Source organism: Vipera berus, assembly GCF_964194415.1.
Source record: "Vipera berus genome assembly, chromosome: 12".
NCBI lineage: Eukaryota > Metazoa > Chordata > Lepidosauria > Squamata > Viperidae > Vipera > Vipera berus.
The window spans coordinates 1,948,019-1,972,777 of NC_138215.1; the positions used below are offsets into that span (position 1 = coordinate 1,948,019).

At 46.4% G+C, this 24,759-nt stretch overlaps 1 protein-coding gene across 11 annotated transcripts in view; it reads left to right on the forward strand.

The window, feature by feature from the left end:
* MAP2K5 (mitogen-activated protein kinase kinase 5) overlaps nt 1-24,759 on the forward strand; it is a 168,191-nt gene that overhangs the window by 62,705 nt on the left and 80,727 nt on the right. For 9 of the 11 annotated variants that reach the window (XR_014027728.1, XR_014027729.1, XR_014027730.1 and 6 more), the window contains exons 14-16: nt 579-652; nt 1,622-1,672; nt 13,007-13,078. Coding sequence is in view for 8 of the 11 variants with exons in the window: in XM_081337657.1 (XP_081193783.1) it covers nt 579-652; nt 1,622-1,672; nt 13,007-13,078 (197 nt within the window). In the remaining 3 variants the exon portion in view is untranslated. Of the gene's footprint in view, nt 1-578; nt 653-1,621; nt 1,673-13,006; nt 13,079-13,434; nt 13,905-24,759 lie in introns of those variants that run through there. The other 2 variants (XM_081337655.1, XM_081337660.1) reach the window with 2 other exon arrangements.

The window sequence follows — 24,759 nt, forward strand, 5'->3', positions numbered from 1 at the left end:
GTGTTCTCCTTGTAAAGCAAGGACTCTTCCTTCAGTTCAGACGTCTTTGCAGCTTTGGCTGGACCAGATCATCATCTCCAGATCTATTCACACAAGTTCTGCTTTCTTCTCTGGTAATTAGAAGAGTGCCTTTCGATATGCCTCCACATTGCTTAACTCTTATAGCCACACATTGTCACTGTCACCTTCTGGGCTTCTTTTGGAGATTCTTATTCTGGGTGAGTTGATGTCCTTCCTGCCTGCAAAGCCCTACTTACCCTCAGCTTCTCAATGGCCCACTCTTGGCCCCTCTTGACCTTATATCAGTCCTCCATAGTAGGCCAAACAAGGCAACCACACAAGCTAATATTATTTTTATGATAACTGTATAGCAAGAGAAGGTTGCAAGACTGAATGTGCTTCCCCCCTCCCTCCCTCCTGTTATCTTTCTGAGGCCAGTGGCAGGTCAAAGCTGAGATAATTTCTTAAATTACATTTTTGCACAGACTCATTTTTCTTTTATCTGGCCATCAGCTGCATTTGCTATTAAATCAATGCTCTCTGGATTTATCCTGCTTTCGTTGCTTCTTCCAACACAGATGTGAAGCCCTCTAATATGTTGGTGAACACAAGAGGCCAGGTCAAGTTATGTGACTTTGGGGTGAGCACTCAGGTACGTTCCTGTGTTCCTTGATTGTCCTCTCCTCTTAATTCTGCTTTCCAAACTAGCCAGGGGACAAATTGACTCCCCTCCATGAGTTTCCTCTGCTGGAAACGTATAATTCCTCCTTTTTAATCTCCTGACGACTTTTCTTCATCAGAATATGATTGTTCATTGTTTAATGACAGTAAAAACTGCTGATATTGTAATTACTACTTACAAATAGGCAACTTCATTGATATGCAGCTTGGCTCTGAAAGCGCTTGGACCAAACAAAAGGAAGGGCAGAACGAGAGGGGCGTCTGGGGAGACCGACTGGCCCATAGTAAAAATTAATATTGGGAGCAACAATGGTGGTGGGCTTTAACAATGTGCAGCACAAATTTTAATTAATTTCCATTTGGGGCTTCCCCTGAGAACCTTGCATGAAACTGACCCTCACGCTCGCTGCAATGTTGAATTGAATTGTAGCCGCTTTTCCTCCCAGCCAAACATGAGGACCAAAGAGGAGGTCACGGCTGCATTATACGTTGTCAGAATCTGTTGTCCCTCAGCATATTTAGTGTTCATTCCAGCCTGATAATCAAGGTGGCTTTATTCACATCTTGGGCCCAGCTGACAGTAGAAGGAGGAGGAGGAGGAGAACTGTTTGAATGTGCTGGATTTCACACACACCCCATTTCCAATAGACGGATCCAGCTGCTTGGTAGGAAAGTAAATACTCCAAGCCTCCTCCTTCAAATTTTAGAGGCGCCTTTGTTCTCTCTTGTAAATTGAAATATTAGGGATATTTTAAAAGAGGACTCTCATTTGAAGGAAACCCAGGAGGATGGATTTTAATGCCTTTGCTGGCAAATTTGTCCACTCCCCATTTTACATATTTTTTCTGATTTATACATAGGATGATTAGTGTTAAATGAGGAATAATTACCTACTTTATTTGTGCTTTATGTGGCCCTAACAAGTTATTTTGTCTGATAGCTGGTGAATTCCATAGCAAAGACATACGTCGGGACGAATGCATATATGGCAGTAAGTAAATGTATGAAGATACTTCGGTTTAAACTAAAACTTGGGGTCAGCTCTTCACTTTTGTCTTCTTGATTATTTCTCTAGTTTTTCTCCAATTGCCAAGTAAGGAGGATCTGTTTGATATATAACACATACATGAAAATAACAGAATGGCATAGAAATTTGTGATTAAGATCTTGGACTCGGACTCCCCAACCCCCCCCCCCCCAAAATCAAGAGAAGCTTCCTTTCAGGCCTGGAGCATCCTGATAGACCTTGATGCCATCCTGTATTTGGAGGAGACCCCCACCCATGGGTGAATGTTGAGAAAAAAGGGAGGGGACGGAGGGATGGACACAGAGAGAGAGATGAAAAAGGATGTTGTAAATAAGGCACACAAATAGAATTTCTGTGACAAAGGCAGCAGCTCCCCCAATTCACCTGTACAATAAATAAATAAAAGGGAATAATAAAACGCCCAGCTCTTCTGCCACATTGGGTGTGTGTCTGGAAAAACGTGAGGCCCTCAAAGTGAAGTCAGGGTAGCCCAAAAGGTTCTTTATCCACTATAGCATGAAACTTAGGTAATTTTACCCTAACCCTCTAATCAGATGGAAACTGCTTCCATCTCTGTAACGCATCATAATGCTGGGAAATGCTATAGAAATAATGTGCTCAAGGACAGGTTGTGTTCTGAACCAGCCCTCTTCTCACAACCCCTAATTAAAAGAAGAGTCTGGAAAGCGTCCAAGGCTAAAAGGCTTCTGCCAAGATTTAATTACGCAGTTAACAAAAACACAAGAGCTTGTCTTCTCAAGCGGAAAAGTTGCTTTCAGCAACCAGCCCCTCCCCAAACACTTCTTTTATAGAGAGCTCAGGGCGTGGTCTCCCTGTGCCTCCTCCCGAGGAGTCCCATAGTCTTTCTTTGTTTGTCCCTGCTCGTCTGCCTCCTGCGTCGGGCGTCCTTGAACAGGGCCAGCTGTGGGTCATCATCCTCCGCACTCTCGGGCTCACACAGCTGAGAAGAGGTCCCCGGCTGAGGACTCTGCAAAGCCTCCAAATCATCATCAGCCGGTTCGTTTCCCTCCTCCCCCACATCTGAGTCCTCCGATACATCGGAGCCGGCTGTCGGACCCACAGGCTGGCCCTGAGTCACAACAGGTTGTTCTTGTTTGCCTTCAGGAATTGACAGGTTGAAAAGGGATCCCCTATAGCCTCTGCTCCACGTAGATGGCCGACTGAAGAGGGGTTCCTGGGACATCTTTGACGCCTCACTAGCAGAGTTTGGGGGACGTGAGCCTGAGGTCCGTGGCTAACCTAGCGAACCTTTCTGGTTCTGGAGCCTCAAGAGGGCAGGTCCTCCTTGGTGCGTAATTGGCAATATGTGTTTCGATTGTGGGGGCGATCTTGCTTGAGCCTTCTTTTCTGCCAAGCAGACCCATTCTCTTCCTACTCTGGCACACATGTTTGAGATGCTTCAGAGAACGGGAATTGTGGGCTCCACATTGCAATACGTCGTGTGGCTCCTTGGTTTGGCTTGAATATTGTTTGAATTTGGACAGCAGTATGGCTTCTACACCATAATTCGTGACTTAGTGTTCTGTACGGACACAGATAACTGATTTATTTATTAAAGCACTTAAAACCACATGATGTATGTTTCTTACCTTTCCCGTTCTATGCAGGTAGTCTTTGACTTATAACCGCTATTAAGTCCAAAATTTATATTGCTAAGTGAGACATTTGTTAAGTGAGTTTTGCCCCATTTTATGACCTTTCTTGCCATAGTTGTTAAATGAATTATGGCAGCTGTTAAGTTAGTTACACAGTTATTAAGTGAATTTGGTTTACTCATTGACTTAACTTGTCAGAAGTTCATAAAGTGATTACATGATTCCTGGTCCCTGCAACCATCATAAATATGAGTCAATTGCCAACTGTCTGAATTTTGATCATGTGATCATGGGGATGCTCAACGGTTATAAGTGTGAAAAATGGTCATAAGTAACTTTATTCAGTGATGCTGTAACTTTGAACTGTCCCTAAATGAACTGTGGTAAGTCGAGGACTACCTGTATTTATCTTACCTTATTCTGATTTCTGTCTCACTCTCTCTTTGCTAACTTTTAAATGAGGACAGTAGAATGTATAAAGAAGCTCGAATATTATTTGTCTTGAGCTATCTACTTAAGGGCTTGGTCTAACGTTGGTCTCCAAAACAGTAAGCATCCTCTTCAAAAGAGAAGAAATTTCAAAGAATTTATTTTCTTCAGTTCCTCTTCTTGTTGGCCTTAAATAGCAGTAGTAATTAAATTGTATCTTTTCTTTTAATGTACAAATCTCGATTAAACATCCATTTCCCAGGTGTGTCTTAAAGAAATTACGGTATTTTTTTTCTTACTGTATCGATGACTTTCTGTTGAACATAATTTGTTTCATCCAAGTTTTTATTTTGGAGAAATCGGTTGAATCTTGAAAGAAAATCATGTATATCGCTCAGAGTGAAGCCAGGGAATGTATCCTGTGCCATCTGGTGCCATCAGGTGGAGGCTTCATGCCAACCAGAAGTTCAGAATGCTGACATGGGACTGAGTGAAATACAGACTTCAAGACTGATTGAGAGTTCTCTTCCTTTAGAGGCTCCTAATCAAACTCAGGGGATGACGTGATCGCAGTATTCCAGTATTTGGGGGGTTGCCACAGAGAAGAAGGGGTCAACTTATTTGCCAAAGCACCAGAAGGCAGGACAAGAAACAATGGTTGAAAACTGACCAAAGAGTGAAGCAACCTGGAATTAAGGAGAAACTTCCTAACAATGAGGAGAGCCAACCGGTGGCATCCCTTCAGAAGTTGTGGGTGCTTCAACACTGAAGGATTTTAAGAAGAGACTGGCAGTCATTTGTCTGGAATGGTATAGGGTCTCCTGCCTGAGCAGGAGGTTGGACTAGAAGATCTCCAAGGTCCCTTCCAATTTGTTACTCTGTTCGGTTCTGTTCAAAGCAGTGAGATTGCACTTGGCCACATGCATCACACACGGTGCAAGATTAAGAAGCCGCTACGGAAGGGCTTCTCAACCTTGCATGGCTGCACTCTCCCCTACGGTCTCGTGACCGCACATAAGGGACTCGGCAACCAGCTGCTTATCTGGAATGGTATAGGGCAGGGGTGTCAAACTGCCAGCCTGCGGGCTGGATGCCTCATGCCGAAACTGTGCCCACCCCATTGCTGGCAATGGGGGAAAAAGTCGCAACACGTCACGTGACGTTGCGAGTTTGACACCCTTGGTATAGGGTCTCCTCCATGAGCAGGGGGCTGGACTAGAAGGTCACTTCCAACTCTGTTCTGACCCTTTCCACCTGTGATCAGAAGTCCCTTCGTGAAACCCATCCAAGGAGTGCTTCTTCCTGCACTGCTTTTCCAGAGGGGAGGCCTGTGTCCCAGCGGCTTCACAGCAGCTGCTCTCAGACATTTGCAAAGCGACGCCTCAAATGTTGGGTAGTCGACCTGCTGTCGCCCTGGATGTGAGCAACTTGAGAACGTTGCTTAGGAGGCCGAAAGGGCTTTTGCCACCCTCCTGCCTTTTCAGCAGAGCATCAGCCATTGGCTTTGGGGGAGGCACCGTCCAAGCAACAGAAGTGCAGGTGCAGTGCTATGAAGTCGGCCTGGGAAGCTTGGCCCTCAGTATAATGCTTTGCTTGTCATTGTACAGGTAGTCCTCGACTTATGACCACAGTTGAGCCCAAAATTTCTGTTGCTAAGTGAGAAGTGTGAAAAATGGTCATAAGTCAGTGGTGTTACTTTAAACAGTCACTAAGTGAACTATTGTAAGTTGAGGACTACCTCAACTTCTGCCGCAAGTAATTCAAAGGGTGCCAAAAGAAAGCTGAGCCTTGCATGGAATGTGCAAGGACAGAGCATGGATCCAAGGCAGCCCAGAGGGCACACATTTTGTGAGAAATGTCTGCAACCGGATGAGATGTCCAACAAGAACACTAAAGCCTTGCTGGATTTTGGAGAGGGACAAGGCAAGATGGCTTTGTTATTTCCCAGCTTGGGGCTGATGCGAGCCTTACTAGGATGTCTCCACGTGAGCCCTTAACTTCTTCAAGGGGCTTCATGGTCACCGAAGTAGACAGGCTGCACGCCAGGGAGGCAGATTCTGGGCCGAAGCTGTGCGCGCTGGCCAGGGTTCTTGGCCTGCAGCCATTGCAGCGCAGAGAGCAGGGAAATCAGGACAGATCCCACCGACTGCCAGCTGGATCTCAGCAGGACCTGAGGAGACCCAAATCCAGATCCTAAACTGATTGGAATTCAGTTATTAAGCGCCCTGCCCGGCCATCTCTGCAGGCTGCTGCTTGCCGGAGGTTTAAGCCTCTCCCGTCTCGAAGGCAACGACTTAAAGGCTTTTCTGTTCAGTGTTTTTTATTTAACATTTACTTGGCGCTAAAAGCTCTTGACCTGGGATTAACAGCTTCAAAGACTTATTTGTTGAGCACGTTGAACTGTCACTAATTTGGGCCCATTTGTTTTCCTCTAAAGGTTTCTGGGCTTTGTAGGAGCCTGGGAGGAGTTGTACAAGGTGCCTCAACTAGACAGGTGCATTAACAGCACAGTGGGAAGGAAGTTCTCGCCTCCTTGTCTTATCGTTGCGTTTCACACCGTACTTGATCTCTATGGTGCACAGCCCGGCTTCTAAGTTAAAGAGTGACTGACTCTTTGGCATCCCTTGCTGACTCGCGTGGTATTAAACTGTCCCGTAATTTGATTTGAAGGCTGCTGTCCACATTAAGCTCTGGAGCGTTTAAAGGGAAGTTGGATTGCCTTGCCTTGTGCAGGCAGGCAATGACACCACCTGCTTGAGTTAGGGAGGAGGAGGAGGCGGGGAATGAACCCAAGTCAGGAAGTGATGTTCTGAGAGGCTCTGCATATTTTGCTCTCATTGAGTATTGCAGATAGTTCAGTGGGCTGTAATCTGAGCACAAGTTGCTCATAGGATTGGAGGATTCGCACACCGCTTCTAGGCCTGTCCGCATGTCAGCTGTCCCAACTTAGTCAGTTAGAAAAGAAAAACTCTCCATGCCATGATTAGCGAAAATACATTTTACTAAAGCCAAGCCAATGTGGCAAAGCCGGAGCTGAGATTTCATGTGCCAAAGCTCCCTGATTAATTTTTCCTTTTCCCAACTTCCTACCTGCAATATCTCAACGTGTTAAATTGCATTCAAATACAGTAAATTGTTTTGGTAACAGTCCCTGTCTTGGCCAGCTGAAAGGAGTTGGATCCTATTCCCAGACACTTGACCTTGGAGCAGCCGATCGCTCTCACGGGACGGCACAAATAGTGGTTTTGTTTCCCCTTTCCCAACAACCCGCCCCTCCGCAGCACCCCCCCAGTCAATGGCAGGTTGGCATCTGGCAAAGCATGGCTGGCATAGCAGGATGGCAGTCCTGGCACCGGAAGTTCTTTACTGCATGCAGGATGTACTTGTTGCAGGACGATGGGTCACCTAGTGACAGATCCAGGTGCTGCTTAGGCTTAGAAATGTGCCAAAGCCGGAGGGAAGGGCTGCTTCTTGCAGTGGAGCAGTGGGCTAATGCCTCCTTAAGTAACACCAGCTGCCTACAATTAGTGCAGGTTCGAGTCCCATCAGGCTCAAGGTTGACTCAGCCTTCCATCCTTCCGAGGTAGGTAAAATGAGGACCCAGATTGTTGGGGGCAATAAGCTGACTTTGTAATAATGCCGCTTGGGGGGAGGCGAAAGCCCGAATAAGCAGGCATATACATAGAATGAAGGCTATTGCTAAGCACATTGATTTGTGCTTTAGATTGTAAGCTGCCCTGAGTCTTCGGAGAAGGGCGGGATATAAATGGGATTTTAAAAAAAAGTAGGTGATCCAGAGCACATTTGGCCAAAGAGCAGAGAGCCCTGAAAGCCTTGGTTGTTTGGACTGTCATAGATTTTATAGGTAGTCCTCAACTTATGTTTACAGTTGGGACCAGAATTTCCACTGCTAAGCAAGGCAGTTGTTCAGTAAGTTGTGCTTGATTTTTATCACAGCTAATTAAGCAAATCCCATGGTTGTGAAGTGAATCCAGCTTCCCGCATTGACTTTCTTGTTGGAAGCTGGCTGGGAAGATGATAAAAGCCCAATCTAGCACAATACTAATGAAGAAGAAAAATAACAGCTCTTAAAAAACCCCAACATGGCTGCATAAAGAACTCTCTGATAAATTGGGGGGGGGGAAGACAAGTATAAAAAGTAGAAAGAGGGGCACATAACTAAGGCAGAATATCAGCAAATAGCCCGAGCCTGCAAAGGTGAAGTGAACTAAGGCTTGCGACAAAAGTCAAAAATAACAAAAAAATGCTTCTTTCAACATGTACAAAACAAGAAAAAAGTTAAGAAAATGATTGGTCCATTATGGGAGAAAGTGGCAAGAAGGTGACAAGCAACAGTGAGAAAGCAGAACTGCTTAACTCAATTTTTATATCCGTCTTTGCACAAAGGGAAAAATCAGTCCAACCTATCAAAAACAGTTCCGTTAAAAAACAGAAACACAAGATAAGCAAGAAAATGGAAAGTGAGTACCTGTCCACCCTAGACGAGTTCAAATCTCCAGGACCAGATGGATTACACCCCAAAGTTCTCAAGGAACTGGCAGATGTGATCTCAGAATCACTGAACTGTATCTTTCAAAGATCCAGGAGCACTGGGAACTACCAGAGGACTGGAAAAGAGCTGATGTAGTTCCCATCTTCAAAAAAGGGGAAAAAGTGGATCCAGGAAACTACAGACCTATCAGCCTGACCTCAATACCTGGGAAGATTCTGGAAAAGATAAGCAATAAATCAGTGAACACCTAGAGGCAAACAAAGTCATTACCAAAAGCCAACATGGGTTTGTCAAAAGCAGATCATGCCGGACAAATCTTATTGCATTCTTTGACCAGGTGACAAAATTAGTGGACCAGAGGAATGCTGTGGATATAATTTACTTGGACTTCAGTAAGGCATTTGATAAAGTAGACCACAACCTATTACTTGATAAGATTAAAAAAAATGTGGGTTAGACAGCATCACCACCAGATGGATTCGTAGCTGGCTGACCGGCTGTACTCAGTGTGTGGTCCTCAATGGAACTGCATCTACATGGAGGGAAATGTGTAGTGGGGTGCCCCAGGGCTCTGTTCTGGGCACAGTGCTCTTCAGCATCTTCATCAATGATTTCGATGAGGGGATAGATGGGGAACTCATCAAATTTGCAGACGACACCAAGCTGGCAGGAATAGCTAACACTCCAGAAGATAGGCTTAAGATACAGAAGGATCTCGACAGACTTGAACATTGGGCACTATCTAACAAAATGAAATTCAGTGGTGAAAAAAGTAAGGTTCTACATTTAGACCAGAAAAACCAAATGCACAGGTATAGTATAGGTGGTATCTTGCTCAATAATAATAACTGTGAGAGGGATCTCAGAGTCCTAGTGGACAATCACTTAAATACGAGCCAGCAGTGTGCTCCAGCTGCCAAAAAAGCCAACACAGTGCTAGGATGCATTAACAGAGGGATAAAATCAAGATCACATGAAGTACTAATACCACTTTACAATGCCTTGGTAAGGCCACACTTGGAATACTGCATCCAGTTTTGGTCACCACGATGTAAAAAAGATGTTGAGACTCTAGAAAGAGAAGAGCAACAAAGATGATCAGGGGACTGGAGGCTAAAACATATAAGGAACGGTTGCTGGAATTGGGTATGTCTAGTTTAATAAAGAGAACCACGAGGGGTGACATGATAGCGGTGTTCCAATATCTCAGGGGCTGCCACAAAGAAGAGGGAGTCAAGCTATTCTCCAAAGCGCCAGAAGGCAACGAATGGAAACTTAACCAAAGAGAAGCAGCCTAGAACTAAAGAGAAATTTCCTGACAGAGCAATTAATCAGTGGAACAATCTGCCTCCAAAAGCTAGAAGAGATTGGACAATCATTTGTTTGAAATGGTATAGGGCCATGGTGGCAAGCCTATGGCACGCTTGCCACAGGTGGCACGCAGAGCCCTCTGTGGGCACGTGTGCCGTCGCCCCAGTCTTGTCCATGAGCAACCTGCATCAATACCTGTGCAGAGTAAGGTTGCCGCGCCCGCCCTCGCCTCCCCCAAGCCTTTTTTACTAACCTGCCTTTCAGCTGCATTCCATTTCTCCATCAGAGATCTCAAGAAGTTAGAAAGTCTGTTGGAACTTTTTTTTTAACCCATAGTCCTAAAAAAATGCAGCGAAGGCTGAGAAGCGAACAGAGAAACGGAATGCAGCTGAAAGGCAGGTTGGTAAAAAAACACTTGGGGGAGGCGAGGGCATCTGGGCGGGGGTGGGCCCGGCAACCTTACCCTGCATGGGGGCAGGAGGGTGGGGCACGTGCCCTTCCCATGCCAGGCCAGCCCCTGCAGCCCCAGGCCGGCCATGCTGGGTGGCGGTGGGCAGGGTGTTGAGGTGGGGGCCGGCAGGCCAACCAAAGCAGCAGGTGGAGTGCCGGAGGGCGCTGAAGTGGGCGGTCAGGCCATTGGTAAGAGCAATGCGTCGGAGCCTCGGAACAAGTGGGGCAGGTAAGGAAAGAAATCTCTCCCTCCAGAAACTGCCTTTCTTTCCTTACCTGACTCCCAGCCCTGTGCCATTTCTTCTTCACAATCTGCCGCCACCGCTTGCAAGGAAATGAAGGGGTTTTTTTTTTGGGGGGGGGGGGAATGGTCAATCAATCAATTCCAACTTCTTGTGAAAGAGAAGAGAACTTCACAGCTCTGCCTACAGAGCCACCAAAGCTGTAGCTGAATGGGCAGGTGAGGGGGAAACCTGCCCCACTTGTTCCACAGCTGCTTTTGGTGAGCCGCATTGCAGCAGCATTGGGTGCAATACGCAAGGCAGCAAACAGCTGCGTCACGCCAAAACTGGCTGTTTGCCGCCTCCTGCCCAGTGCCACTGCAATGAGGCCGCGGAACAAGCCAGGCAGCGGTAAGAAACCAGTATACCGGTTCCTTACCTCCGCTTGGCTTCTTCCGCAGCCTCATTGCAGCGGCATTGGGTGCGATGCGCGAGGCAGTAAATGGCCGCAGCTGGAGGCAAACAGCCACATCGCACCGAAACTGGCCGTTTGCCACCTCCTGCCCAGTGCCACTGCCACGAAGCGCCCCTCTGGCTCCTGGGAGTTGTGCTGGCATCCTTTGTGTCGGGTGTCCTTTGTGGTGAGTTTCTGGAAAGATTTGCGATGGAGTGGGTGTGACGCACGAGGCGGCAAGTGGCTGTGGCCGGAGGCAAAAAGCCATGTCGCGCTGAAACTGGCTGTTTGCCGCCTCCTGCCCAGTGCTGCTGCCATGAGGCCGCAGAACAAGCCAGGCGGTGGTAAGAAACTGGTATACTGGTTCCTTATCTCCACCTGGCTTGTTCCGCGGCCTCATGGCAGCTGCATTGGGTGCGACGCATGAGGCAGCAAACAGCCATGTCGCACCGAAACGGGCTGGCAGGCTGTGGCTGCTAATGGACACAGTTGGCTGTGTGCGGGGGGCCAATGGTGTCAGGCAGCAATGGCACCCCTGCCCTGCCTCGCCTCACCTCACCCCACAGGACGAGCCTCCTGCCCACCGTCCCACCTGCCAGAGAGACCCCCAACCCTGCCTGGCTCCCACAGGGGTCCCTCCCCACAAGCAACATCAAGGTGGCCACGCCCACCCAGTCTGCCATGACCACTGCAGCCACGCCCATCCATTGGGCCACGCCCACCTGGCACCCGACGATACATAAGTGGGTTTTGGGTTGCAGTTTGGGTACTCGGTCTCTAAAAGGTTCACCATCAATGGTATAGGGTTTCCTGCCTGAGCAGGGTATTGGACTAGATGACCTCCAAGGTCCCTTCCAACAACATTGTCATCATCATTATTACAATGGCAATCAAGATGCCACAAACCTTGTGTCAGGACCCACCCCTATCCACATCTTAGAAAATTAGGACTCTTGGAGCCGAGTTGTCCAAAAAGAAAAAGTTTACTAGGATAGGATTGGTTGTGGAGATATGAGACAGGACGTGGTCTTGAGTCACATTCAATTCTACCCTCCCCTCAAACTCCATTTGGTTAGGATCCCATCAATTCTGGTTGTCAGGTCCTTCCATGGGAAGAAAGGAGCTTCGTGCAGTCCTTTGTTGATTGCCTTCTTCCTACAGCCCCAAACGCCAGATCACTTTCCCCCTTAGTTCCCTCAGATCAAAGGTTGTTTGAAAGCCGCCACAGATAGACTGAATAAACAATCCCCCCTCCTTCTACAAGTATGGCAGAATCCCGGTAGGCACAATATTTTAACCATACATTTATGAATGTGATATCAATGGATTCTGACACCTTGTATATATGTGCCAATTATTCATTTTGATCATGTGACCATGGGGCTACTACAGTGGCTGAAGACCAGTTGTAAGTCACTTACATGATGATTTAATGAATGAAATGTTTTGGATATTCATCTGTAATCAACTTGGAGAAAATTATAACTGATAAGAAATGTTCTGAATACTGAAGCTTAAATAAGAACAGGCAAGAACCATACTTAAGAGAGATGACTTGACATACCAGATGGAATATCATATGATCAAATATTTGTCTAAATATGGTTAAAAGAATAGTCAAATTTTGAAAATGAAGGGGTTTTACAGTAAGAGAAATGTGATTTATAATTAGTATATAGTGTTTTTTCTTTTTTATGATATGGGAAATATAAAAATATTGGGATGATTTAAACGTATGAAATATTTTGGATATTTAAATGTAATCAATTCTGAGAAAACTGTAACTGACAAGAAATGTTTCAATTACTGAGGGGAAACTAAACTTAAATAAAAGTTCTGAAAACAGGACCTATAGTGATTTACATAAGATGATATTTTGCAAATGCAATTGTAAAATAAGCTGGTTAGAAAAGACATTACATACCGATGTTATTATTAAATATTATTAAAATGTTTATATTTAAATTTGTATGTATTGATAGTATTAAGAACTATATTTGCTTAATGTTGGTAAATGGGAAGAAGAGAGGAACAAGGAAAAGGCCGGGACTCTTGTCAGGTGCATCGTGTACCAGGGCCCTACGGTTGAGCTTCCACACTCTGCCGAAGCAGCAGGGGGAATCAGGATTAAAATTTGCTGGTATTAATTAGTACAGTAAATGGAGGCAGTAAACGCCTTTAGGCACTTCATGAATGTTTGAAACGTGAGTTTTTGTTTCTTGCATAATTTATAGGCTATCGTGTTACTGTTCCTTGGCGTTTCATTAGGTTCAACTGTCCCCTTCTCCCGATTGTTTTTAACAGCCCGAACGGATTTCTGGAGAGCAGTATGGCATTCATTCTGATGTTTGGAGTCTAGGAATTTCCTTCATGGAGGTAGGCGTCTTACCTGGTTTTTGTTTTGTTTTGTTTTCAAAAATAACACCTTTAATCCTGCGCAGCGGAGGAAACAAATAGCAACCCCCAAAAGAAACTAGCATCAGCCCTTGGCTGGGAGAAGAAGCGCCAAGCCAGGTCTTCAGGCTTAGCTGCTGCCTGGTCTCTTCTAAGGGGACAGACTATTTGAGTGAGGGCTTGTAAAGGGCCACGCCTTGCCTTGCACTGCTGAGATGATACAGCTGTGCCGGGTAAAAATCCACTCACGTCCAGAGGTTTGACTGCACCTGAGCCCATGTTTCTGTGCACTTCCTGTGGCGACTGCTTTCCTGATCCCCCTTTGCTTTCAACTGCAGGTGTCACAAACTCCTGGTCTCCTTCCGTTCTTGGGCTGCACGGCAGGGAGAGGCCCTTGCTCCCCTGTGGGGAAGAGAGGCAGCCTAAGGTGGCCTGCTCTCAGCTTCCCTTCTAGCGGTGAATTTCTGCCCAGCCTGGTTGTCAGTCTTCCTCTACGAAGGCCAATTCGCTGAATCAGAAAACCATCAGAGAGCGAGTCTGGGGAAATGGGCCAGCCTGGCTCCTGTCCAAAGTCTGATTGGGGATGAGAAAGTCCTCTTGGAGCACAAGCAAGACTTGCAAGGCCAAGAGGCAGAGTTGCAGTGAACAGTTGTGTTTGTCATGAGAGTAAAACAGCTGGCCAGTTGTGGCCGGTTTGCCGTGCAGGATCAGCTCTGGTTGGTTCTTGCTGGGCGAATCTCCATCAGTCCAGACAGACTTTTTTTATCTTCCTTAACGGATGTTTTGTTTTGGGTGATGTGGGGTTTTTTTGGGGGGTGTTAAAGGGATTTTAAATTTTGCCTGTATTTTTATTCCTGGCCATGTTAAGCATGTTTTTTTAAATGATAACCTGGTATTTAACCCTAATTCATCAATGAATAGGAGTGGAGAAAATTTGTCCTAATGCTGAGTGTTGCGCTGTGTTTCCTTAACATGTTGTGTTCATGGCGGGGGCTTCTGGTGACAGAGGAGGCTCTTTGATTGGGGTTTGACCGTCACTTGATCAGGACTAATTGCTGGATCCAGCATTAAGAGTGTTGGTCTTGTGAAGATTTGCTAGCAACCTGGGCAGAGCTTCTATTTATTTATTTATTTATTTTATTACATTTATATACCGCCCTTTCCCGAAGGACTCAGGGCGGTTTACAGGGTAATTAAAAAAACTAAGATACAAAAGTTAAAAACAAATTTTAAAAAAATTATATTTGTCCCTGTATAAATAAAACCCCAGTTAAAATAAGATTAATCCTCAGCCTGGGCCAGAGAGCTCGAAGAGCCAGGTCTTCAGGTCCCGGCGGAATGAACGGAGGTCGGGGGCAGTCCTCAGCTCCACTGGCAGCTGGTTCCAAAGGGCAGGCGCCCCCACTGAGAAGGCCCTATCCCTGGGTGTCGTCCACCGGCAATCTCTTACCGGTGGCACCCTGAGAAGACCCTCCCTGTGGGAGCGCACTGGACGAAGGGAACTTGATGCCGGCAGCAGGTGTTCCCTCAGATAACCCGGACCAAAGCCATTTAGGACTTTATAGGTAATCACCAGCACCTTGAATCTCACCCGGAGGGCAACCGGAAGCCAATGCAGCTCGCGGAGTAGAGGTGTTACATGGGAGTATTGGGAGACCCCCATCACAACTCGCACGGCCGCATTCTGCACCAGCTGAAGCCTCCGAGTGGTCCTCAAGGGCAGCCCCATGTAGAGAGCGTTGCAGTAGTCTAAACGGGAGGTCACGAGCGCATGAGTGACTGTGCGTAGGGCATCTCGGTCCAGATAGGGTCGCAACTGGCGCACCAGGCGAACCTGGGCAAAAGCCCCTCCTGGTCATGGCTCCTATATGGTCTTCAAAATTGAGTCGTGAATCCAGGAGGAGGCCCAAGTTGCGAGCCCTATCAACACCTCACCCCCCATCGTTAGGGATGGAATAGTCTGGTTGACCCGAGATGCCGATATGCACAGCCACTCAATCTTGGCGGGATTGAGACGAAGCCTGTTTCTCCCCATCCAGACCTGGACCGCCTGGACATCACAGCGAGGGCATCGCTGGGTTGGTTCGGGGTGGAAAGAAAAAGTTGGGTATCATCAGCATACTGATGATACCCCACCCCGAAACCACGAATGATCTCACCCAGCGGCTTCATATAGATGTTGAACAGGAGGGGCGAGAGAACCGACCCCTGAGGGACTCCACAAATGAGAGGCCTCGGGGCGGATCTCTGCCCTCCCGTCAACACCGACTGCGAACGGCCCAGGAGATAGGAGGAGAACCACCGTAAAACGGTGCCTCCCACTCCCAACCCCCTGAGACGCCGCAGTAGGATACCATGGTCGATGGTATCAAAAGCCGCTGAGAGATCTAATAGGACCAGGACAGAGGAGCAACCCCTGTCCCGAGCCCTCCAGAGATCATTCACCAGCGCGACCAATGCTGTCTCCGTGCTGTATCCGGGCCTGAAACCCGATTGGTACGGGTCCAGATAATCAGTTTCCTCCAGGAACAGAGGAAGCTGATGCGCCACCACACTCTCAACAACCTTCGCCAAAAAGCGAAGGTTGGAGACTGGACGATAGTTATTTAAAACAGCCGGGTCCAGGCCCTCCTCCCCACAGAGCACCTGGAAGATCTTCCTTCCGCCATCAGATGCGTTGACCGTCTGTGAGGTGAGAACTCTTTGGGAAAGTGGGCCTCAGGTGGCCAAGCAGCTCTTTCCTTGCTTCTGGCTGACTGCGGCCTTATTTTCCCAGCCTGGCATGGCACTCCTTGTTTTACCTAAGCTGCCCCGCATCATAGCTGGGATGTCTCAAAGGTGCCTTTTCCTGGACCTGCTCCACTCCATGCATATACGGACTCCCCAGAATCCACAAAGAAGGAACTCCACTGAGACCAATTGTCAGCAGCATCAACTCAATCACCTACAACATTGCGAAACATTTAAACACCTTATTAGCTCCTCTGATTGGCAGCACCACCCATCAACAATTCACAGGACTTTGTCAGCAAGGGTTAGAAACAACTTTGGATACATATGGGACTGTGGTTTGTTATGATACGACTTCACTGTTCGTCTGCATTCCCACACCTGAAGCTCTCACAGTAGTGAAGAAACGACTGCTACAAGTCAGCACATTAGAACCAACCTCAGCCCGTGTGCCGTGCTGGACGTCTGCCTGGCCATTACCAGTTGCCTTTTGAAAAAGCACCTTTGGGACAGCCATGAGCTGGATGACTGAGAATCTCCGTAAACATATCTGTGATGGAAAAATGGGAGGGAGCTTCCTCTTCCTGTGTCCCCACCCCACAGAAACAGCCCAACACCACAGGTTGGTCTTCCAGGCTTCTGATGGAGTGGGTGAAGCCCCCTTACAGTTGACAAGTGACGTCTCACTTGTTCTCTCTCCTTACACACTTGCCCGAGTCTCCTTTTTCCTTGCCTGCCTCGTCCCTCTCCCGAGTCAGAGGCATGAAACAATTTGTCTGTCTGTGCTTTGTTAATTGGTGTGTCATGAGACTTCCCTTCAGCAGGACCGTTGTTTTATTGGAGTGGTTTGAGTGACGGGTGTTAAATGAGCAAAGCGAGGGAAAACATGTTGCAGAAGGCGAGGTGCCTCTGCCAAGTCACAGAAGGTCATTGCTATTAGAGACCCCTGCCTGCCGATTCTGGGATGGGCTGGGGAGCATTTGGGGAGGACCTGAGGTTGATGCTCAGATGTCCAGATGCCTCTTTGAACAGTTCCGCTTTTGGTTCCCTAGGTGGTAAAAGCTAAAGAGGTTCTTTCCAATGTATGTTTTATTAGGAAAAAGACGGTGGCTTAAAACAGATACAGTCTTGTTCTCTTGTGTCGTGATATTCATACATTCTTTGGAACTTATTTATTCTCATTCATTCTTTTTGAGAAACTGATTTCTGAGTTCCCAGGTAAAGATCCCGGTCTGATACTTTTGTTGAGTTGTGGATCAGAAATCATAAGGCAGCTTAATTAAGAGTTGGAGAAATTCAACTTCCAACCTGTAGCTGATGATCCCTTCTGAACAAACAGTGAGGCGTTTTGTGTGTAAATGAGAATTGATAATTGACCTAGAATTGATGTATTACAAGACCAGGTGACACGACTAGTTACTCTTTTCATTCCACTCCTGTAAACCTTAATCATGCAGGGCTCAACTCTAACTCTGCATCTGTTTCTGAAAGGCAGCGGTCAGTATTAACTAATCCTATTTAAAGTAGCATTATTTCCTCATTCTTAGTCTAAAGATTTCAAGTAGTTGTTAATTGAACGCATTAGATGGATTTAGGCACATTTCAGTAGTTACGGTATGATTTGTTTTAAATTGCTTTAACTGTTTTCTCTACCACATTTCCAACTTTCCCCAGACTAATAAAATCATCCTTTTATAACCAACTATCCAAGGAACCATCAGTGATTTGGTGGCTTTAAATCACTCTATTATAAGAGACAGACTAAAAAAAAGTGTTGCAGCCTTTAAAATACTTTTCAAGTGAAATGCATCGTAGCTCACGAGGCATTCCTTTCTGTGAGTTCAGGAGCCCCAAGAGGAGCCTTTCTCAACTTTGCCAACTAAGAGACGTCTGGACTTTAATTCTCAAAGCTGGCTGGGGAATTCTGGGAGTTGAAGTCCACCCATGTTCAAGTTGCCAAGATGGAGTAACTCTGCTTTAGAGGTGTTTTTCCATCTCTGCTCCAGGACTTTGTTCCCACTTCTCAACTCAGTTCCACCTGATCTGCACGTACACGAGGCCCCCAGAAACTTTATAGGTTGCCCAAGAGCAATCCTGAAACTAGGTCTTCAAACCTGGCCCTTTTACGACTTGTGGACTTCAACTCGCAGAATTCCTCAGCCAGCTTGAGGTTATCTTACATCCATTGTTTGAAGGCATCAGCCACATCATCTTAAAGGGAGCAGCAACGTCATTAGTTTCAGATTAACTGTATAGATATGAAGAAATGACTGCTTGAAACAGAATTAGGATATCTTTCTATTTGATACAGATAGTGTCAATTGGGGGAGCCAGATTTGCTTAACGACTGTGTGATTCAGTTAATGACCGCATGATTTGCTTAATCATGTGATTCACTTAACAGCCCTGGTAGAAATGGTTGTAAAATACTGGAGGTGGCTGCTGGACTAATTAGCTGACTTCATCTCCCCCCCCCCATGCTTTCTTCTGTCCCGCCCATCTTTTAATTCATGTTGTGCTTTCACTGTTATTGTTTTATTGTTTTACTATTATTATATTAACATATTTATCACTTTGTCCATTTTACTATTGTAAGCCGCCCAGAGTAGCCCCATGACAAGATGGTCGGCAAATAAATTTAACAAATAAATAACAAATACATAAATATCTAAGTAAAATCAAATTTGGTCTTGTGATGACTTGCTTAACAACTGCATTGCTTAGCAATGGAAATTCCGATCCTGGCATAAGTCAAGGACTACCTGTAGCAAATATAAGAGATCAGAGGCATTAGAAGAGGGGTAAAATAAAAATCAAGATGGCAGCCAGGACCGAGTCATCAAAACCCTTTGGAATGCGCATCATGCTTTTGACTTTGACGGCTTGCCTCTATTCGTCATGGATGCCCCTGCAAGAGACAGTTAAATTCATTGTGACTTGCTGGTTACAGCTAACAAAAAGAGGGGGAAGAGTTCCTTGCTTTCACTTTTTCAGTTGGACCAGTCCCCAACCCCTGGGCTGTGGCCCACTACCAGGCCTTGAGCCATTTGGAACTGGGCTGTGCAAATGGAGCTGCTCCCACGTGTGCTCACCCATTGCTCGCAGGGACCATCCCCTCTCTTCCCCCTCCCACCAGTCTTCAAAGCCAGAAAGGTTAGGGAACTCTGCCTTACATCACTGACCGGTCTGTATTTTTCCATAAAGTTAATACAGCCATTTATTTGGGCACAGGGACGCGGTGGCTCAGTGGGTTAGGACGCTGAGCTTGTCGATCAGAAGGTCGGCAGTTTGGTGGGTCTAATCCCGAGTGCCGCGTAACAGAGTGAGCGCCTGTTACTCATCCCAGCTTCTGCCAACCTAGCAGTTCGAAAGCACGTAAAAATGCAAGTAGAAGAATAGGGACCACTACGGTGGGAAGGTAACAGCGTTCCGTGCGCCTTTGGCGTCTAGTCATGCCGGCCACATGACCACGGAGACGTCCTCGGACAAGCGCTGGCTCTTCGGCTTTGAAACGGAGATGAGCACCGGCCCCTAGAGTCGGAAACGACTAGCACACATGTGCAGGGGAACCTTTACCTTTACCTGTTTATTTGGGCACAAAGGTGGCATATAAATAGCATGTTTTTTATTTTTAACAGACTGTATTTTTATTCCAAACTGGATAATGTCATTTATTCTTATTTGGGAATTATATTTCACCTAATTCAGGATAGATAACAGCTTTATACATATGCCCCAATATGCTTTTTTATTTATAACATTAATAAAACTCTTCTTCACATCAGAATTCCAAGACTGTGTAACAGTATAGCTAACATATTTTTTAAAAACGATTAAAATATGGCAGAACAGTAGCAAGAAGCAATTGTGATGAAGAATAGCAATTAAAAATGATGAGAGAAACAGGAAGAGGGTATGAATTAAACTTTGATAAATAAAAGCACAAAAAGTGGCTTCCCCCCAACTCACATCTTTATGGAAACTAATTAATGGAGCCATCTTGATCTATGAAGAGTTCAGCAGTCATAACTGGAGAAATCTTGATGAGAAACTAGCATTTAAAACAGAGGAATACCTTGCTTGGAGCTGTTATGGATTAATGCAGTGGTGATGAACCTTTTTGAGACCAAGTGCCCAAACTGTAATCCAAAACCCACTTATGTATCACTGGGTGGGTGTGGCCCACTGGGTGGGCGTGGCTACAGTGGTCGTGGCAGACTGGGTGGGCATGGCCAGCTCGATGTTGGGGAGGGGTGCCTGTGGGGGCCTGGCAGGGTTGGGATCTCTTACAGAACCCTGATCTGAATCCGCCTAACCTAGCACAACGCAAAATCCCAATTCTCCTATATGCCGACGATGCTGTTGTTATTTCACAAAATCCTGTAGGACTGAAGAGAGCAATTAGGGCAATACTTGGCTATTGCAGACAGAACAATTTGGTCCTTAACTTTGATAAATCAAAAAATTTAGTTTTTGCTAAAAGACCCAGCCAATACTCCTGGAAAATAGAAGGACATAGTTTAAAACAGGTTAGAACATTTAGATACCTTGGGGTGGTTTTCCACCTGGATCATACATTGCAAGCAGCCAATAGGTCCTCAAATGCAATTAAACATTTCTTTTACACAGGCGGAGGTCAGTAAAGACCTGCTGCCTTAAAACCTTTCAAGGCCAAAACATTGGCGCAAATTCTATATGGGGCACAAACAGGAATCCTTGCAAAGAAAAACTTGCTAGAAACCATACAAACCAAATTCCTGCGAGCCATCTTAGCTGCACCCAAAGGAACTCCAAATGCCCAGTTAAGAATTGAGACAGGCATGCCTCAAATTCAGGTAAGAGCCTGGAAGATGGTGATCATTCATTGGCTTAAAATGCATTTCTTTCCAGAGGGACTGTCCCCGCTAGTGTTGACTGAAAACTTCCCCTCCCCCTGGAAACAAGTGACAGATCACAAGCTGGGCTCTTATGGGCTCCCATCTGTATTCTTAATGACCCTGGGCTTTGACCAAGCAAAGCAAGTAGTAATCAATAGAACAAAGGACATGGACTTCCAAGAAGAACTAACTTCTATCCCACAGTAGGGATAGAATCAAACGGTGTGTGGGAATCGGTGTGTGGGAATCGGCAAGATATCTAAATGATCTCACCTTCCCAAAACAAAGAATAGCTTTCTTCAAAGCCCTCAGCACTCCTCCAGGGCAGGTATAAGAGAACACCAATAGCAGAACGGGTATGTATATGTAGTAAAGGAGAAGTTGAAGATATCTCACATGTTTTGTTGTACTGTGAGTTATACCGAGGTTATAGGTCAGCATACATTCTCCCCTTATTAGAGAGATTGCCAGGGAGGGCAGACAATTTTTATGTAGGCTTCCTTCTCCAGGACTGGAACCCTTCTACCACGCATGCAGTGGCAAAATTCTGTGTTGCTGCAATGTCCATGAGAAAAAAATTGGTTACAGAATTATAGCTGTCAACTTGTGCCAATTTTTTGGAGATTTCTCTAACAATATTTGGAACATTATATTTACTCACATACTTTTTTTTAATCCCATTTATATCCCGCCCTTCTCCGAAGACTCAGGGCGGCTTACAATCTAAAGCACAAATCAATGTGCTTAGCTTAACTTATCGGCTTTTCACTCACGTAAACTAGGGAGTGACCCTAACATTTGGAGAGCATGTATTTTCTTAACAGGGATGTTATTATTTACTATTAATGTCAGTACTACTTTTTAATATATTGTAAAAAGTGAGGTCTATTGCTGGTCTATGACCGTAATAAAGTTATATTTATATTTATATTCTATTCCAGGGGGTCTCTGGCAGGTGGGACAGTGGGCAGGAAAGCATCTTGCTCAGCTGATGGCTTGGGGGGAAGGGGGCAGCTACACCCCCTCCCAAATGCTGCCGTCTCACGAAAGCAGGCTGAAAACTCCAAAAAGCGACAAGGAAAAAAAGTTAAAACAGAAGAGTGTCTCACGATGGTTTTCTTCCCTGGGGGGGCATGGGGGGAGGCTCCGGAGCCCCAAAGCTCTTTTGGGGGGGAGGAGAGTGGGGAGGGGCTGTGCAGGGATTGGGGCTCCACGTGCCTTCCGCTGCCCGCCTGCGCTCTTCTGCCACGGGTCTGCTTGCCTGGCGGGGTGGGGGCGTGCTTGGGGACGCACGTGGGGCTGCTGCCTCGCTTGCCATGCCAGGGCTAGGCTGGACTGGGCTGGGCACAGAGCCTCCTCGCCGCTTCTTCCCCCACGGACATCAGGAGTACCCACCCCACCTACCACTCGTCCTGGGGCAGCTGCCACTGTCTGGCGCTCTCCAGCCCATCGCCGGGCGCACCGGAATGCCTCCCTTTGGGCTCCCTCGGCCTCTCCCCCCCTCCAGGCTGGGGCTGGTCAGATTCCCCTTGTGGGCAGCACTGCGCCTCCATCCTCCTCCTCCTTTCTCCCTGGCGTTGTAACCTTAAATGGTCACTATATGAATGGTTGTAAGTCGAGGACTGCCTGTGTGTACGAAAGAAAAGCCAGATGCTGCCGGTCGTGTAACTTGTAAAAATATGAATTATTCTGCTAGCAAGCACAGCTAATATCCCTGCCCCATGCAACACCGTTCAGTTTGATGCCGTTTGGCACTGAGGAGGACGACCGCTGGCTTCCTGGGCGAGGAATGCATGTCTTCCTCTATCTTGCTCTCCAGGGGGAAAAGCTGCTGCGCTCTCTGGAACTGCATTCTGGCAGGTGAAGACAATCAAGGAGTTGTCTTGAGGGAGGGCAATGCAGAGAGAGCAAATAGTGGATTAAGATCCTTCCTAGAACTTGCAGGAACAGGGATTCTCTGAGTAGCAAGGGGTCACAGCTTCTCAGTTCAATGAAGTTTTTGTCAGTGTATAGACTTCAACTCCCAGAATTCCTCAGAGCAAGCATTACAGCATTTGAGTTCTGCATGAGGCAAGTTGAAGGAAGAAGTCATCAGATCTCCACATGATAGGGACCTTCGGTGACAAGTTAAAGTTAACGTTCTGGGACAAAGCATCCAATTTAAAGAACAAAAAAGCCATTCTCTAGCTTTAAGGAATTTACGGTATTAGAGACCAAGACTCTTGGACACCCCCTCCTCCCCAGTGAGAAAACATGTTTCTGAGAAGTTAGGCCACATGAGACCTTCTTGAATAAAATAGAATGAGCTTACTTTTAAAAGTTACTTAAATCTCTGGTCTTATCTCTGTTGATTCTTTGGGGAAGTGCACAGCCTTTGGTGAATCTTAGGCGGAAGAGCCTTAAAAATATGGTTTCTGTGGGAGCCTTTGCTTATGGTCCTCATGCAGATGGAAAGCTGAAGAGGGCATTTTTAGTCAGTCTTAGAGAAACGGTATAACGTAGAGGAAGACCTCTGGATAGAAAACTTATCTTAGATACAATTTGACAAAAAAAACCCTTTAAAGCAAAGTTCAAAAAGACACATCTAAGAAATAAACAGGTAGAATTGGGGTATTTCATTTCAAGTGCTGTGGTCTATATTGGGGGCAATGGCTGTTTTTTAGATTAGTAAATGATGGAGTTTGTGAGCATGTGAGAGACAAGAGGAAACTGGCTATTCTGGGTTGACTTTGTCAAATGAAGGTCATCTATGTGACAATGGATGATGATGTCCAGCTTTTATGGTAGTGGCAGAACAGAAAGCAGAGAGACCAGTGCCCAAGGCCTGGGTGAATAAGTAATTGCCTCTGAGAACCATCAGAAAAGCTGGGCAGGAAGAGGTTGCCTCGCAGAGTGCTATCAATCACCCAGTGACCAGAACTTCTGGTAATTAGTGTATTTTATGGGGCTCTGCTTCAGTGGCTCGGAAGCACATATGCTCCAGTCATAGTAGAACTTAGCCAGAGTAATATTCCAACATGATTTATCTACTTGGTGTGCTGGGAAGTACCCCCATCCATATTAGGGGAATGTTGTGAACTAAATTGCAATAAAGTGGAAAGTTTAGGTAAAGTTGGTCCAGGTTGAGACCTCAAACTATCAATCTTTCTCTTGTCTTCATTGCCAGAGAACAATACAGAGGGTGGGTTCCAGGGAGACAAATAAGGTAATTACTTCAACAAAGCAAAGGAAGGAAGATACACAGAGATGCTACAAATCCATAAACTCTTAAGCTCCCAACGCTCAGGCAAATGTGTTGCTGCATTTTGATTTGCACAAAGGGGATAACAAGATGGATATAGAAGATCAGCCCATTCTCTGGTCTCCTCAGGGGAGAGGGGTGTGCTGTCCTGGGCCCTTTCTTTTTAGACACCCCCCTCAAAGCTAAAATAAATAAGAAAAGTGCTCTTGTGACTTCTGGCGGGCCGGTGGGGGGGGAACTGATACCTCCTGTATTAATTCCCTAATTTGGGGGGGGGTAGCATCCAGTCTTGTAAGTCGAATGTCTAGTTTTTGAGGGGAAAAGTGTTGGTTATGCTGTTTTGGTCAAAAAAGGTTAACTCAGAGACCTGGCATACCTATTATGGGGAAGCTGAGCTCCACCACGTGTTTATTGGACCCGTGCCCCTCCTGGCTGGTCTATGCGGCTCGGGAGGGGACACGAGGCTGGCTCCAGGCAGTGATAACTGCTTCTTAGAGTGAGGGTAGTTTTCCTGCCGCCTTGAAGGAGGCGGTGGTGAGGCCCCTCCTCAAGAAGCCTGCCCTGGACCCGGCTATTTTAAATAACTATCATCCGGTCTCCAACCTTCGCTTTCTTGCAAAGGTTGTTGAGAGCACGGTGGCGCATCAGCTCCCTCTGTTCCTGGAGGAAGCTGATTATCTGGACCCGTACCAATCGGGCTTTAGGCCTGGGTACAGCACGGAGATGGCATTGGTTGCGCTGGTGAATGATTTCTGGCGGGCTCGGGACAAGGGTTGTTCCTTTGTCCTAGTCCTGTTAGACCTCTCAGCGGCTTT